General features: G+C 40.8%; 3 protein-coding genes across 3 annotated transcripts; 1 reads left to right on the top strand and 2 right to left on the bottom strand.

Annotated features, from left to right (window-relative positions):
* Positions 1–6223: 6223 nt before the first annotated feature.
* Positions 6224–12467, bottom strand: cdca8 (cell division cycle associated 8). Its single transcript, XM_042436241.1, has 11 exons — positions 12371–12467; positions 11954–12046; positions 10659–10787; positions 9527–9567; positions 9285–9360; positions 9087–9154; positions 8865–8947; positions 8682–8780; positions 7366–7495; positions 6978–7064; positions 6224–6790 (listed from the first exon to the last, which is right to left on the bottom strand). The coding sequence occupies exons 2-11, from the start codon at positions 12042–12044 to the stop codon at positions 6755–6757; spliced, it is 840 nt and encodes a 279-aa protein (XP_042292175.1). The 5' UTR covers positions 12045–12046; positions 12371–12467; the 3' UTR covers positions 6224–6754.
* Positions 12468–12561: 94 nt separating this feature from the next.
* c19h1orf109 (c19h1orf109 homolog (H. sapiens)) lies at positions 12562–14779 on the top strand. The gene is made up of 4 exons (XM_042436243.1): positions 12562–13020; positions 13687–13866; positions 13947–14065; positions 14210–14779. The coding sequence occupies exons 1-4, from the start codon at positions 12752–12754 to the stop codon at positions 14248–14250; spliced, it is 609 nt and encodes a 202-aa protein (XP_042292177.1). The 5' UTR covers positions 12562–12751; the 3' UTR covers positions 14251–14779.
* An 87-nt stretch (positions 14780–14866) lies between these two features.
* On the bottom strand, positions 14867–15911 carry LOC121913575 (claudin-4). The gene has a single exon (XM_042436242.1). The coding sequence runs from the start codon at positions 15824–15826 to the stop codon at positions 15137–15139; it is 690 nt and encodes a 229-aa protein (XP_042292176.1). The 5' UTR covers positions 15827–15911; the 3' UTR covers positions 14867–15136.
* Positions 15912–17889: the final 1978 nt, after the last annotated feature.

Here is a 17889-nt window from a genome sequence, read left to right as displayed (position 1 = left end):
ATTACCAACATGAATTGTATGCAATCTGTGGCTACATTAGCTACTGTTTAGTAAATGTTACATAGCCTTGCTTTAAAGTGTCAAAGACCTCCCTCTGTGCTGCCAGTTTGGATCCAATTTGACCAGTTTGAGGCACCAATTTACACTTGGTTTAATCCTAACCCCCTCATCCCTTTATTACCAGTGCTGAGGTGCCCTTAAGCAAGGCCCCAACTACTCCAGAAGAGCTTCTCAGTGACTTTTTTGACTAAATAAAAAATAAAAAGTCATATAATGCACAAGCCATACATGAGTAATTGCAGTTTTATGTGCATCTCTGTTCAAGGGGAGTGCAAGAAATGGCGTTCACTCAAATGATGGGTTACATACAGCATAGTCACACCATACCTTTGTTATGCACAGCATACTTTGACTTTGAATGACCTTCCCTATCATAGGTTTTCAATTTCTGGTGAGTGCTTTACATCGGCACATGGAGTTTATTCTTCTACTGAAACAATTTATGAAACCTTTTTAGTGTTAGTGCTATATTAGTTTTAGTGCTATATACAGGGAGAACATTAGACCATTTCAACTGGGCAGAGACTCACCAGTACAGTGAACTGAACCCAGAAAGATACTTCCCAGAGCCATCGATTTCAGCTGTCAACGAAAATTATAGTACTTCACCAAGCAGTACATTGCATGTCGCCATTGTCCTCTGATAACCTCTAATTTTTTTTTTGTTTTATTTGCTTTGTCAATGATCATGTATAATCTGAAATGCCTCTGAAAGTACATGCTGATTTAACTGGGTGTCATCCTCCTCTGTTGTGATTAACAGTAGTCTAATAGGAAATATTTTGCATTATGCATTCCCTTCCCTTCTCACACATATCACCAATTACTACAACATGAAATTCCACACTCCATATATCACATATGAGGCGTAACAAGTTCTAAAATCAGCCTGTAAACACAGCCTGTGACAAGGTGAACAGTAAGGCATCTGAACCTAAAGAGTGATTTTTTTGTTGGAGGACAGAAACAGACCCTTTGTCTCCTTCCCGGTCTCCTAACAAATTGGTTTTAGTCTGTTTTGGAGCAAATTATCCTTCCCTCCCCTCCTAATTTTCCAATTTGCTGTGTCATTTATACCTAATTGAGGACCGCACTGGGCTGTATTACTCTCACAAATAGGGTGATATAGTTTATTGAAGGTCTGCTTTATACAGATGGGCTGGTAAACCAAACATCAATTGTAGACCATACAGAAGATGGGGATTTTTCCCAGAGGCTGGGGAGTATTGCAAAGGGGCTTTAATTATTTCTCAAAGGCAATCCTAGCCATTGCTCCACCACTCATTTTATGGTCACTTTCCTTTTCTTTCTTTGATGGAGGTAATGAATGGGGTGAGAATTCACTTTATTTTATTCCCTGCTCTGTCGCCCTTCCTAGTATTTGCATCTCATATTCGTCTAACCAAATAAGAGAAGCTTGTTTTCAACCTGCTCAGGTCCGTCATGGGAATGAATGAAAGCGCAAAGCTCAGGTTAGTGGCTTCACTATTAATGCTTTCCACATTAAAACCCTCAGCATGCAGGTCACAGTTACTCCTTTTAAGAAAGTCTAAGTTTGTGCCCTTGACTCTGAAACTGTTACCATAACCAGAAAAAGGCTGACAAAGAAAGTTATACTTATTTACAAAATCAGAAATACAGCTTGCTGGTATGCATAGATGCAGGGCCAGATTATAAAATATCCAGCTTTAATGTTCAATGAACTTTAAGGAAACAATAAACTATAGCTCAAAAATTGCTATGCTGAGCTATATTTTCTAGACTCAACAGCTTCTCAAGAGTCAAGTGCAACAGAAAAAGAAAGGTCATTTTCACCAATAGCTGAAACATAATTGCTCTCATCCCTCACTCGTCAACTGACAGTTTAACTGCTTTCAGTGCTTACACTTGAAAATGAAATTTCAGCCGTTGTCACTTCTTACATACAGAACTGACTGACACTTCAACTCCCTTTACGGTGTACACACAAACTGTCTCTAGTATTTCAACTGTAATTAACTGACAGTTTAACTGCTTTCAATGCTCACACTTCAAACTAAATTTCAACTGTTGTCACTTCTTATATAGAGTACTGACTGACACTTCAACTACCTTTACAGTCCACACACATTATCTTTGTTTAGTGCTAAGAATTATAATCAAATGACAGTTCAACTGCTTTCAGTGCTTACAATTCAGCCAACAGTTTAATTACTTTCAGCGTATACGTACAAACTGACGACTCAACGTCCTACAGGGCTTAAACTGAAATTTCACATGCTTTCAGCCATTATACTTCAACTGCTTTAAGCTCTAGCACTTCAACTGATACTTCAGCTCCTTTAAGTGCTTATACTTTGACTCAAATGTGAAGAATTAAGGTTTTAACACATTTTACCTGATTATAGTGATTATATCTTTATGCTGGTTTTCCCATCAATACTCTCGTATCTGCACTGCACTCTCTACACACACCTGACAGTTATCCAAATGAAGAAATTTCATATATGACCCATAAATGTAAGTGCTTTCTTGAATCACAAAATAGTTGAAAACTTTTAAACATTCTATGTACATATTCAATGCTTGTATATGTTTAATGTCTATATCTTCTTTTGTACCCAGTGCAAATAAATGTAGTCTTTCACAGACAAATGTCTAAATTTCAGTCACAGAGGGGCCTTTCAAGCAAAAGTTTGTCTCTGTGCAATCAGCAAATGGCATTAACCTCCTGCCTCTCCTCAGAGCAGTCCGTTATTTTCCGGGTCTAATTTCCACGGGATTTTCTTTAGCAGCAGATGTTCCTCTCCACCCCGCCCATCATCAGAGGTGCCTGAACAACAGCAGGGCCGCCCATCAAAACGCCATCAGGACCCTGCTGGCCACCAGACGAACACATGCCCAGAATGCATCATATGGGGGCTATTCAGTCCCATTTACCTCTTCCTCCCGTCTGCCACTGCACTTTACCGTCAACTTGTGTCCTCCTAACTTCCCATCATCAAAAGCAGACACAACAGAGCATTCAGTGGCATTTTTTTCTGCTTTGTGCTGACAAACCAACTTAGCAAAAGATGAGTCTTGACCCCTGGCTGGCTCAGTATGAACTGAGTGAGAGACAGTGGCAGCCGGAGGTGTGGGTACGTGAATAAATCGATTAGTGGAGCACTTGACGGATGGGATTTATAGGAGGCCTCGACACACCAGAGAATTAATTTCACTAGGAGAACACGCCTCTGCCAGGTTCATTCGTCTTGGCAGGAAATTTGGCAGTTTCCCCAGGTCTGAGGGCTCAATTAACCAATGACTCCAGTAGTTTGGGGAGGGAACAGCTTTGTTGAGGAATACGCCACATTCATGTGTCAGACACAGGTGTTAATAATAACAGATTCTGGGAATACAAAATAAGAAAGATGGCTTGAGAGGGTGAAGTTACGTGGGTGGGATTTGGAGCTAAGACATGGGATTGGTAGGGGGTGGGGCTCAATGTGGAACAAGGGGACAAAGGACCAGGTAAAGACACTGTTCATGTAATGCAATGGGAGCTTGAGGCTGTATCAACTGAGTTTTGGGGCCATTTGGAAGCAATGAAACAACCTGAAAACACAACACTGACATATTACCATCATATACAGTTCTTATGCTGCATTCATGCAACATTGGCAGAATGGGAAGAACAGTTTCTCAAACTTGGGAGTGTTCATGTATAATTCCAAGGTAGAGATAATCTATATTTTTTATATTAACAATGCATCAAATGACAGTGCGTAATGTCAGAGGCATCGATTGTAGTGATGAACTTACAGGGAATTATCAGCAACTCTGCAGCTCCCCTTTACAGAGCTTTATAGCAAGTTTCACCTCATTGTTTAACTGTCTGACTGCAACTCTACTGTTTTGGTTCACTCTCAGCATCATAGCATCATTTTCGGCCACAGCAGGCAGCTGTTTTCAGAGAAAAAGCTCTAAAAACTCACTGCACACTACCTGTTCTGCACCAAACAGGAACTAACTGGTGAACATAGTGGTGTATTTAGCAGTCAAAGAGACAGATATTTCCCTCAGGAGTTGGTAGAGACCCAAAACGGAGCTAAAGGACAGTATATATTGGACTTACATTCATCAGGTGGACAGAAACACATCTCCAAATACATGATAATGTTGCTCTGTAACTGCTGGATGTAGATATAAGCAACTGTTTGCTACATTCACCATATCAACTTAACAAAGGTGATGATATGTCAGTGTTCACAATTTGTCTCTGCTGGCCCCAAGTGGCTAAAAAAAACATTTAATGCAGGTTTAACTAGTGAAGCAAGATACAAACAGTGTATAGCTTAGTTGAATTGATTGTATCAGTTAATATTGGATTTTATTTAGATGTAACTGCAAGTGATGGTTGACGTGAAGACATTTTGACATGACACAGTAAGAAAAAGCACAGGTGTATGAATGAAACTAAAATAAAATTAATGGTGGCTGAACTCCATTTTTGCTGCTTCACTTTCCTGGTATTGTACATGCTGGTTTATCGTCATGACTTGCTTTGGCCACTTGAATAGAACAGAACTGTCGTTAACGTTATTAGTAGCACCTGTGCTTTTCCTACTGTGATGAGTCATAACGTCTGCTGAGAAGGCTTTAAACTGAAAGATGCTAAAACACTCTGTAGAGCTGCAGCATGAGGTGATAATTCTCAGAGTCTGAGTCATATTACAAGTAGTCATTTAATAAGTTAATAAAAATATTGATTAGTGCAGCTTTAAATATGGCTTTACTGAATTAAAGTGCTGCTATAAATCCCTAATTTTCATTGCATTGCCTTTGTGCTGTGTGAATGTAAAATTGTGCAGGATTTATTCTATAACAGACTTGCTTGGTAAGTGTGGAAGCATCTCCATACTGTGTCTTTCCCTCCCACTATCTCAGGTTCCAGTCCCTCATCCAGAACATCTCAGTGGATGATTTATGTAGCAGTGTTGCTCTGTGACCTCAAAAATCCGCCCCATCCATACCGCACCTGTCATTGCGCCACTGCCTGCGTGCTTACTGAAAACCAAGCCATCCGTGCAAAATGGCAATTTTCCTTCCACCTAGAGAATAAAAAAAAAAAAGGATCCAATCCATTCAGAGGCAAAACTAGGAAAATTCTATGATATGTAGAGCAGGTGTGCAAGGGCTCAGTACGCTGCTAACGAGGGAGCTGAACTGCACGCACTGCTGACCACAACATCTGTCGTTTGCAGGGATGCAGAGTTTGGTTTTTACCTCTGCAACACAGTTTGCACAGCGAGAGACAGCAGATGATAAAGCACTTAAAGATGGATACAGATGGAAGGGACCAGGCCTAGATTCAGCTGGGGGCACAGAGTTCCCATGCTGTGGTTTGGTAACATATGATGCATGAGAATCCAGTGAGATCTGGGCCCAAGGTGAGACCCGGTATGACCCAGATCACCATCCCAGGTGGAAACCCTAACGAGCTGAATCAGGCTTAACGAAGCTTAACAAGCTTCTAATTGGCAGGGTTATGATGTCCCCGAAGGTCAGAGTGCAGGTTCCTGTGCCAGCAGCGGGACGGGCTGCCACTTCCTGCCAACAGAATGTCACGTGATTCACTAATGTCCCGCTGTGCAAACAAAGTAATGAAAGGACAAAAAGAACTTCTTACATAAGCAAAAGTTTACAGCTTATAGAGGAAAATTACACAGAAAAGCAAAGACAGCTCTAGTAGAAAAACTTTAGCTCCACTTTTAGGATACTTTCAGACATTTGTTAATCCATCAACTGTTTCCTTTTTAAGCTCATAAGTGTAGTGCAGCACAAGGAGGTTCTTACAACAAATTTAGAGAGCTTGATTTATTTTTATTTACAGTGGAACCTATATTTTTTCTTCAATTTTTTGTCTGAATTGAAGGATTTGTTGTGGACAACAGTTTGAATATCTAGGAGAGGTGATGACAGAGGGACAGCAAAGCAGTCAGAAGACAACCAATTTTTTTGTAGTTAAATGCTGCCACCTAGTGGCAGTTATACAACAGTACCTTTGCCAAGATTAGAGCATTATACTTTTTTTTTTTTAATGCTGAAAAATGTGGGGAAAAAATGTGATTCCTTGTGACCAAGCTTCTCACTCGCACTCCAACCAACACATCTTAAACCCGATAAAACCATCTCACAAAGCTGGTGTCAAAGTCCTTTATCAGTTTTGCAGACATAATGGTTGAGCTATATACATGAAGAATGTAAATGCATTAATCAATGCAACTTTACATGTGTGTGTGGTCAACAGGGACAAAAGACAGGAAAAGCAATCAAATGAGACAGACATTGGGCAGAATGCCCCCGCAAACTAAATCTAACACTAACAACAGAAGAAGATGAAGATAAAAAGGTGAAGTAAGGCCTGTAACGAGACAATCTTACAAAAATAAATGAGTAAAAGTGGTAAATAGTAAAATACAGTACAGTTTTAACCACCATTTATACATTGGACAGCTTTCATTAACTGGTTGGATTCCAGTTAATATGTTGGTCTAAAGAAAACCGTGCTCAGTAAAACAAAAATACTGGCAAAACACTGTTTTCTGTGTATATCTTTTAAAATCGAACACTATCAGTAAAAAAAATATCACACCATCCCACAGAAGAAAAGCTTTGAAATAAAGATAAAATTTCTCATAAGTATTGTACAAGTGAACAGCAGATTGTTAAATCACTCTGATGTTCCACACAGCGTCGTGAGGCGATTCTGTCAGGAAGAAAAAAAAAGGTCAGAATTAAAGCAAATGTAGATTTTTCACGACTAATGCTACACAAAACAGCTACGTTGCATGTATGTTTTTATCCAAGTATGATAAAGATGCATCCAAAAATACATAAAATACTCAGTGCAGTGACACTACAGATGCGTTGTCCTACAGAAGTGATCAATATACCTGCAACTGCCGAATGCTCTTCAGGGCGGTTTCATCCAGTAGAGACAGATCCACTGAGTCCATCTGACTGGCCAGCAGCTGAATACTCTGAATCAACGCATTACAAAAGACAAATGGTTGGCAAATTCACCATGAAAACACACAGGTCTCATCATAAACACAGCCCAAACATACAGACTCAAAAGAGAAAACATTGTGAATCATTTCTGTATTTTCAAGCAAATAATGATTGTTATTTTTTGGCACATTATGAAAAGGTCTTTCCTTTTTTGCCAGTCTGCTCCGTAAATAAGAATCTGCCCTTTACTGACCTTTCTGGTTTAATACTCAAATAAATGACTAGTCCTGTGGGATCTAGAAGTCTGAGCCCTGCCACCTGTGCACTCACCTCTCCGTTGCCGATGGGGACGTTGATGACGATGTCCTCGTTGCCCGCTGCAATGGGAGAGCCGTTGACGGAGATGCTGTAGACCCTTTCTTTGTGGCGGGGAATTCTCACGGCAGGGGTTTTAGGAAGCCTGAAGAAAAGATGGTTTCAATGGTGAGTGATGTGTTCCGCACTGTGTGAAACAAAAACTCCCCAAGCTAGCAAGCGAGCTTAGCCTCCAGTGCCAGATACAGTATGACACATAAAAACAAATCAGGTCTCTACACCTGCTGAGTTTCCCAAGAATTACAAATCACTATAACAGCTAAAAGCAAAAAGCGTACACAAATTTCTTGTGGTGAAATTGCTTTAGTGTTAATCAACACTGATTATAGCATTTGAAGCAGACTGGTGACACAGACATTCAGTGCACCATCAAAAGTACCAAACATAATACAGTGTGCCACAAGTCTTTACTTAACAGTAGAATGAGCTCCATAAAAAGCAAAAACACATCTGCACTTCAAAAAATCTCAAAAACAGAAATCATGTAACATGTAGAGCACACAACAAGATCTTGCTTTCATATAACAATAATAATTTTTATTTATATAGCACTTTCCTTAACAATGTTACAAAGTGCTTTACAAAAGAAAATAAAACCAAACAAGACAGAAAAACAAGGCAAAGCGGAGCACAGAGGTAAAGGCAGAAGCAAAGAGTAACAATAGAAGATGCACAATAATTCATCACTTCTTTTGAGCAAAGACATTTTCCCATCAATGCCTAGAACGCCCTCCACCAGTTCATTTCTGTGCACTTCAGTTACTACGTTACTGTCAGCTTTCTACAGATCACAACGGGGCATTAGTCAAACGCGATTTCTCCAGGCAGATTTCTCCTGGAGAAAGATGATTTCTTGGCCATGTAAACACATAACTGGCTTTCTAATCGGCTTTTGACATATGCACAGGTGCATCACAAAGATTTCAGACGGAGGGAAGTATCGTTGTGACAACATTGCACCCTTGTATTCAAAGTAATTTAATTCAAAGTCCAACTAAAATTGCAATTTACACAAACTAGCCTCTATAAATCTCATGTAGGGGAGAAATCAGATTGCTGGCGTGTTGCATGTATATGCAGATTTAGTGACCGGGGGATTACGTGCATCGTCTGATTTCCTGCATAACCCAGTTCCTCAGAGTCATCTGGTTTCTTATGTGCCTGTCAATGTACTACTTTTAGTAGTGAAATCTAATTTATGATGCATCGATTTTTCAATTGCAGAAACAAGATAAAAACTAGCTTAGCATGGCTGCAACTATAATGTTTACCTTGGGTCAAAGCGTGGGGTGACGAGGGGAGTGGAGCCCATCAGCAGAGAAGAATCCAGCAGGTTCCTGGCAGGAGTGATCATGGGCTTCCTGGTCGATCTGGATCCAGACATTGAAAATTTAGCTTATTGTATTAATTAGGGTATCGGCTATTACAGAAATAAAGAAGCGTGAATGTCTTACTTTCTGATGGAGGTGTTTTGCTTGCTGACGGACAGTGCTTTTGCTCTTTTTGAGGTAGTTGGAGGCTTCCTTGTTGCTTTACCCTGAATTAACAAGCGGTTAAAACAGAACAACAGGGCTGAACACCAATGATAATCCATACCATCCAACCGACATATTTATGATCAGTGATGTTACATTATGCTTCTCTTATGTGTGCTTGAATCAAAAATCAGACGCTACCTTCCTCACTGCGCTCGGAGTGTTTTCATCCTCTGAACTGGATTTGCCTCCGGCCTTTTTCTTTGACGCTGTTGGTTGGAGACAAGGTAAATTGATTAAATAACTTCTTTGCACCCAAAAAGCATTTGCTGTTTCAATATCATATTAAAAATTGTGAGTTTCATTTCAAAAGAAACGCAAAAACGACTATTAACATACTTTTCTTGACTGATTTTAGAAGGACGGCGTGATCCTCAGCCACAACGCTCTCAACTATCGCCGCTTCCTCTTCTCTCTGTTAACAGGTAGACGTGAGTGACTGATGTGGTGCGAGTAGGTGTCAAAAAGTGACTTCATGTTTAACACAGCACGGGCTATGCGTGCACAAGCCAAAGGGAATCTGAAACCTTGTGATACTGTGTGACTCATGATACACGATAGGAGACAGATAATCAACTCACCTTTGTATGATCCACCTGGGGTGACTTTGGTTTCTCAGACTCTGCAAGGAGAGAGGGGGATCAATGCTTTTCATATGATGTTGAGAGATAGCTATATTATTGGTCTATACCTGTTTCTCATTTTACGAATATACAGCTCTGTAGTGCAGATGATAATTTTAGATACAGATAAACAGATAAAGGGGCAAGTCTAGCTAATTTTTTGTCATTTATATGTGTAGTGTGTATTTTACCACATTCCACCACTGATGAACAAAAATAATGCAAGTATAAAAGAGTTAAGTGTATTTAACATGTTACAACAGCAGCAGTTATATTTTTATGGAGACCAATTATGTATTTATAAAATGATACAGACATATAATCCTGATGAAGCTGTTGTGGCACAATTGCAAGACATGTTCAAACAATGTTCATAGAATCAGGACAGTTTAATAAGGCCCTGTTCACATGCGCCTTGTGTGATCCAATCATACGGGGACAGCTCTAAGTACGTCAGTTCACAACTGGTATTAGAATGCATCTCGAGTGACATCTTGTGATCGGATCTCACTTCCCCACTCTATATGCAAATAATCACGTACATAATTTCCATTTGCAAAGACCAAATGCGCTGCTGTTTTGAACCGGCGGGAGGCAGCAATGCACTTCCCATGCCTGGTCTGCCTGAAATTGAAAAGATGAAAACGTTTGCAAAGACCTTGGTGCGCGGGCAACATCGAAACTGTTCAGCCCAAATGGAAATCAGACAGCATGTTTCAAGCGTACTCCATCCACGAGAGTCTGGCTTCTTCTTCTTGTTTTGCATTTTAATATGACACTGTTGGTATGCAAATGAGTATATACTTCCGCTTACGCAGTGGATGTTGGTTGAGTAGGCGGTCCTTCAATGTGGCCCAGGTCACATTTGCATACACACTGCTAAAAAAAAATGTGCATATAAAATATGCAGCCCGGACCGTCTCCGAATGTGGTCTGAGCAATCGGATCTCAATGCATCCTCAATGTGTCTTGGGTGCATTCACACTTGTACTTAGAGCTGTCCATTTGTGATCAGATCACCCCAGATGCGTTTTAAAGCCAGGTGTGAACAGAACCTAAGACTAGTGTGAAAGGGTTTGTGGCAACTTACTGCAATATTCCAACCAGTTCATTTGCCTGACTGCCTTGGGGAGCTTAATCAGTGCCATGTTGTAGCTGTTGTCCACATCTTTCAGCAGCTGGTTCATCTTCTCTTTCAGTTGTTCGACTCTAGTCTTTACTGTGAAAAAATAACAAGCGTTGATGATGCAGTACAATAGATTAAATTACCCAGAAGTATATAAAGTAAGTTATAACTGGCTAATCATTGACAAACAACATTAAAATGCTCATTGCATCTTAATGCATCAGCAACATTCATCCAATATTGTAATACATAAAAGCCTGACCAATAATTTGCCCATGCTGGGACTATCAGTAGATATCAGCCAGTGCTGCAACTAACGATTATTTTCATTATCGATAAATCTGTTGATTATTTTCTCAATTAATCAAATTAATTGTTTGGTCTGTTAAATGTCAGAAAATGGTAAAACATGTAGATCACTGTTTCCCAAAGCCCAAGTTGGCATCCTCAAATGTCTTGTCCTGACCGACAGTCCACAACCCAAACATATTCAGTTTACTGTCATAGAAGACTAAGTAAGAAGCATAAAATAAAAAAGAAAGAAAGAAAAGGAAAAACACTTTAAATTATTAATCAATTATCAAACTAGTTGGCAATCAATTTAATAGTTGACAACTAATCAATAAATGACTAATCATTGCAGCTCATCATAGTGGTACGAATATAATGGATGAAAACAGAAATACACTGCAGTACAGAAATGCCAAGTATGTGTATGAGGCAATTCAGAAAATGAGTTTCCATAATATAGTTTGTCCACTGTTTAAACACTGACATATTAATTTGTCAACTCTCAAATGTGCAAATTAAATGAATTTAAAGTTAGACAAAGTAACCAAATGTAAGGAATTTGTGTGAGAAGTGTTTATGTTTTGTGTTCATTAAAAAGAATGAGTATTAGTTGGTATATCATTATCAGAGGTTTTAAATCTCAAATATAACTGCTGGTATAGACCTCAAACATCCAGTATTGGTCATATTCTGTATATACATGTATGTTATAACTATATAACATTCTTAACGTTACCTTACAAATACAACATTCAATACAAGAAAGCTGTACAAGGTACAATGTGTACTGTGGGAACTGTAGTATCTTATAAGTGCATTATGAAGAGATCTAATGGCGAGTCAACAGGAGGAATGATTATGTTCAAGAAAAACCTATTTCAGTGTTCATTTGGGCACCTGACTGTTGTTTTAAGACAGACTTGAGAAAATGTGAACCCGTCCTTTATCCATTAGTAAAATATATTAACCTTCGATGTCGAAATCCTCCAGAAAAGCCTCCAGCTTGGCCGTCTTGGGATTGTTTTTCCGTTGTTTGGTGGTTCTCTTCCTGGGAGCCATGACTGCATGGATAAGCAGCAAAAACAGAGATGAATTTACTCATAGTTGACAGCACAAAATAACTTCAGAACGTTTACTATTATGTAGGTTTAGGATATAACTAACTTAACTGCCTCCTGCCTTTTAAATAGAAACTGCGGACATGCGGCTGACTAGTAATCGAGCTAACGTTAATGCTAACGTCCGTTTAGCAAGATCACGAATTTATCCCGCAATTTGGCTGACTGTCGTTGTAGCCAGTTTCACTAACACGCACAGGCATTTCGTAAAACAACCAAATAATTATTTCTATACTTGTAACACATACTTTATGTGCAATTTATTACCTGATAATGTTTTTCTTCCTCTGCCTCTCGACTCGTCTTCTTCTTTCACAAAGCGGTTTTCAAATCTCCGCGCGGGGTGGGGCAAATATCCAAAGTCAGCCAATTAGATCACACGTTTGCTTTGCGTCATGACGTAATTGTTTTCGACCAATCGTAGCGCTATACGTCAGTGTTTACATCTGGAGAACGAAAATGGTGTCCAGGCAACATGGTGGAAATGTGATGTTTCTTAGCAGCTATGAGATAACTACACTTTTAAGGGTTACAGACATCTCCGTTGTTCTAAACTGGAATTTAAAACATCTAGATACAAGGATTCATTTATTGGACTCACGCAGCTCTCGTTTTAGGGTCAACTAATGTATAAAATCGCCACTTGAAATGTCTAAACCTGCATTACTATCACTTCAACAAGCGCTGAGGAAAAGCTTCCAGAGTCTGGAAAACAACCACAAAGTATGGAAGACTGTGTTGTCCGAGTGCAGCCCCCTCATGGGGTCTCTGGGGAACTTGGCAGAGCAGTGGAGAGCGCTGTCCAACGTTCAGATCTCCAGCACACCGCTCAAAGACTTCCCAGACCTGGAGGAACGGCTGCGTTTCAAACTTCTACAAGCCACGGATACAGTGCTGGGGAAACTCAATGAAAAGATGTAAGTAACGGGGTGGAAACCACAAAATAGAAGTCACATATTATGTCTGTAATATATGTCTTGACTGCAAACAAGAAGAGAGGTATTATTGTAGTGATGATGTGCAGATCAAATCTCTAATTCATAGACAGTGAATAACAACTCATATGACAGCAGGAATGCAGGGCCAGCTCAACTTGCTGTGGGGCCCTGAGCTGAAATGAGCTGCGGGCTCCTCTTGACCCTCCCTCATATGAAGCTGAGAAGTGGCTGATGGTATGCCACTGAATATTGTTGTATTCACATTTTTCGCAGCATGCCAGAAATTACCAGTGCTGGAATACTATCTGCTTTTTTTGTCGTAATTTGACTAAACACAAATTTATATAGGAAAATACACTATGTAAGAAAAATAATCAACTAGATTTTGACATACTTTGAGGGCATCCTGACACTACAGGACATCAGGAGCTGCCTTAAAGTTCTTATCATTTAAGTTTAAATTGTACTGTAATGGTACATATTACCCAGCAAATTAGCAATTAATCAAATTACCACATGCTAATTGCAACACTTGGACATTAGCACACTTGATGCACAGTTATAAGCCCTGCATTTTATAGATTCATATAGATGTAACATCTCAAAACTATCAATCTGTTTATCATCTCTTCTTCTTTCCCTCAGGTCTGCTCTCCAGTCTGTCAGAGACGCCGTCAGTAACCAGGTGTCTGCAGCCTTCCAGCTATATGAACAGAACACAGACAGTCTGGACCTGCTCACTGTAACCGAGCGCTCGGCCACCGCCCCGTCAGCCGCTGACATGCTGGAGTGGCTGCAGGATGCCGAGCGTTACTATCGACAGCAGTATCCTTACTGTTCAGATTTGGATTGGCTTGGATTTGCATTGGTGTGGCTTTTTTTTTTTCCTTAACTCATGTGTTCAGATTCCTGAGAAGGAAGACTCTCCTGCAGACGCTCCGAGCAGACAACCTCTCCCTACTGGAATCTGCTCCCAAGAGATGGAAATCTTTGGAGTCTTCCAGTGCACAGGACCACATCACAGGTAAATGACCATTTTATTGTCATGTTGCTGTTTAAAAGACCATGTCATTTTCATTAGCTGTCAGTGGTAATAGGACGTGTGCATGTATAATTTATGAAGCTAGAGATATAAAGGTGAACTAATTACTTCTCTGTTCAATTTCAGATACACTTTGCAAAGTGTCCTTCTTTATGGAGCCCCAGTGAACAGAGTGGAACTCTCTCTCGCTTGTGAATCTGAAAGTATCTCTATGAAGAGGCTCGAAGAGAGGAGCGGGATTATTATAATAACCTCAGATGGATGCATTTGCTGTGGATATTAGTATGAGGACTGATTTTTTTTTTTCAGGTCAGGTAAAATATTAGATCTGCAGCTGATTATTCAGAATGAAGAAGAGACTTGCTACATATCAGGCGATGCCTCTATCTGCAGAGAAGGACATTGTGGCATCATTTCATACTTGAATGCTCTTACAGGAACAGTCACTATTGTCTGTGATAGTCAAAATGGCTCAAACCGAATGTGTTTTTGAGAAGAAACCAGCCCACACAAGGATAAAGATAAAAACATTATTGGTGAAACACGGTTTAACAAACTTGTTTTATTTCACAATTTTGATTTATGCAAACTCAGTCAAAGCTTAATGTGACAAATCGAGAGGTAATAACATTGTCAGAGAATAATCACCACAATCTTTACCACACAAGCCATCATTAAAGCCGTTTGTAACAGTCATACTTTTTCGTGTAGTCTTTTTGTTGACAATAAAGGCGACGGGCTTTCTTCAGGCACTACTAGAAATCACAGTGGAGAAAAAGTCAAATTTCAAACAAATCTGAATGTTATAAAGAACTGAAGACAAACGTTACAAAGAGATATACAAAATAAGCAAAACCTAGATAGAATATAATAAATAAATATATAGACTCCAATTTATGATTCATAACTTAAAATTCACAGACTTAAGTGTTGGGACAGAGTAAATTTAGAACAGCATCAACTGTCTCCTGACTGACTCCTCAGTCTTGTCACTGATGGCCTTCCTTCGGTTCTCATCGTGGTGTTGCTGCTCGCATGCATCGTGCTCTCTTCCTACACATACTCCTTCAGTGGTATACTGTTAGATGTGATAGGTTTTGGGGGATCTGGTGCTGAAGCAGGTGAATTAGCAAAGCTCCGGCCTATGTAGCCCCTGCGGTACCTGCCGTCCCTCTCCATGAGGGGGCAGGTGCTGCTCAGCACAGCACCGCTGATCATGAGGATAACCGCAGCTGCCCAGCCCAGATAGATGGCCTGACCCAGCTCACGCTTGTGCATCAGGGGCACATTGGGGTTGTAGAAATCCTGGATGACGGTGTTGGCTGTCCAGGAAACAGGAATCAGCACGCACAGGCCCGTCAGAATGAAGAGAACCCCGCCAGAGAGAGCGATACCCGCCTTGGCCCGACGGTCATCCCCAGCGCAGGTGGTGCACTTCATGCCGCAGCAGGACACGGTGCAGGACAGCCAGCCCATGAAGATGGCCAAACACATGAGGGCTCTGGCCGCCTGGATGTCCGGAGACAAGGCCAGCATGGAGTCGTATGTCTTACACTGCATGTGACCGGTGGTCTGGTAGATGCAGTTCATCCAGATGCCTTCCCATTTGATCTCCGAGGTCAGGATGTTGCTGCCAATGAAGGCAGAGACCTTCCACTGAGGCAAGGCTGTGACTGCGATCGCCATGATCCAGCCAGTCACCGCGCAGGTGAAGCTGATCAACTGCATGCCAGTGTTCACCATGATGACAACAACTTCTTCCAAGTGTTCTTTTCTTTTGTTCTACCTTTTTGTTTGCTGCTGTTGCCTGTTTTTTTTTTCTTTGTTTTTTTTTGGTCTTCCAAGTCTACTCTTTTGGTTTACTTGTACCTTTCCTCTCTGGCTTGGCCAAGCTTCCTACTGTCTTTGCCAAAATGTCACTTTGTCAGCAGTCATTTTCTTCTCTTTTTCTTTTCCTTCTCAACATCTGCTCACTTGGTGATAGTCATCCACCTTTTTGAAAGCATCAGCATCAGAGGTCCACACACTTTCTCCTCCTATTCATTCCTTAGTTTTGAGTCAATGCATTATTGAGTAGCCGATAGCTGTGCATCCACCTGTGGCGGCCCGCGGATACGGGATCGATCAGGCTTCAGAGCCAGCACAGTCCAGGCCTCGTGGATGAAATGGATCTCAGCCAGGCTTCTTTTTTGTTTTTTGTTTTTTTGCCTTCAGCTCTGGTTCAGCCCCAGGAGGTTGATTGTTGAGCTGCTGTGTATTTCAGTGCCACTCTCCTGGTTTGGTGTAGCCTTACCTAGATGGAGCAGACTGATATCACCTGATACTTGGATCCAAGGCCACCGACACTGCTACGAGTGTATCTTGTCACAGCACGGTTGAAAATAGTGATGCTTGAATACACCGTATAAAAAAAGGCGTAGCTTTGTACTTTTTTGTCGACAGAAATCTGACGTTAAGTCCTCACAGAATAAATAAAACAAGCATCCTGTAGAGTCAGCTGTTTTAAGAGTCAATCAAAACGTGTTATTCCAATCCCTTATTTGAAAAGGTTTTTTCAAAAATCCACATCAAACTTCCTCTGGTGTGCTAGACTCAATAGAACGGCTTTCCAATCTGTGTCTGTAGTTCAAAAAAAAGCAAAGGTTTCCAGAGAAAAAACAGCCAGAGCAGAACTCGTCATCAGACACTGCTGCTGTTGCTAGCTGAAGTGTCTCCTTGTTGACAATAAGCGCACGGGGGTCCAAGCCTCAAACGAGGCCACTTCAGCCGCTGCCAGGCTTTCACCCTCCCCCCCCCACAGCTTCCTCTGGTAGCAACGCAGCCCAAATGGGTCAATCCGGTTCCAACAAGGGGTATAAATAACAATCAGGACCACGTAATCAGACTTCTGGGTAAGCAGAGCATCAGGTCACTCAGTCCCATCTTCAGTACCGCTGTTGACAGTCAAACCCGTGAGAGCAACACTGAACGCCAGGAAGGAAAAAAAAAAAAACGATGCAGGAGGGAGGGAGGGCAAAAGAGGGTGAGACAATAAAAAGAGGGAGGAATGGATGGACGGGGATGGAGTGGTGTCTGTAGGTGGATCAGTTAACACAAAGACGACATGTGGGGGGCCTCTACAATGGGGATTTACACTCTCTGTTTTGGCCCATACCGCACAAACTCGTGTGCATTTTAAAGGAGCTTTCACAAAAAAATGAGCTTTCGGTTGCCTTTTTTGTCAGACTGGGTGATGAAAGGGAGAAACAGCTTTACAAAAGGGGACATAGGTTTTTTTTTTTTTTTCTCTAACAATGACTTTGGCTAAAATGCTGAAAAGCCACAGGAGAAAATATACAGGTCACAGGTAAAGAGTCAGTGTCTATTGTAGTATGACAAGCAGTTTCCTTTGGACAATGAAAAAAAATGACAAAAGCCTGAATTCTGATGGTTTACCCAACCTCGCTTTTTGGTTTAATCTTTGTTTCCAGTTAAATTTATTTAAATTGTGGCTGAAACATGAATAAGGTGAAAAGAATGGGCCTCTGTCATGTGACGTTTCTCATATTTTTGGCCAATATGTTGCCAAATAAACAGCTAGAGGAAAAAAAAAAAAAATCAGACCCTGTATGTAACAGACGGATCTGACAGCAGCTCTTCGTCTTCATATTCAGAAGTTGCCCAAGACTGCTCTTCTTCAACCTGCATTACACATCGAACCCTGATGCAACATTGTGCCGATGAATTAAATATCATGGCACCGAGATCTATGGTTCAGGTTTCCTTTCTTCTGTAGTTCCCCCCCCCCGCTCTCCTTGGTAACGGTG

Source organism: Thunnus maccoyii, chromosome 15 (assembly GCF_910596095.1).
Source record: "Thunnus maccoyii chromosome 15, fThuMac1.1, whole genome shotgun sequence".
NCBI classification, from domain to species: Eukaryota; Metazoa; Chordata; class Actinopteri; order Scombriformes; family Scombridae; genus Thunnus; species Thunnus maccoyii.
The sequence above is the reverse complement of the archived record's forward strand: the minus strand, read 5'-3'. Positions and strand labels throughout refer to the sequence as shown.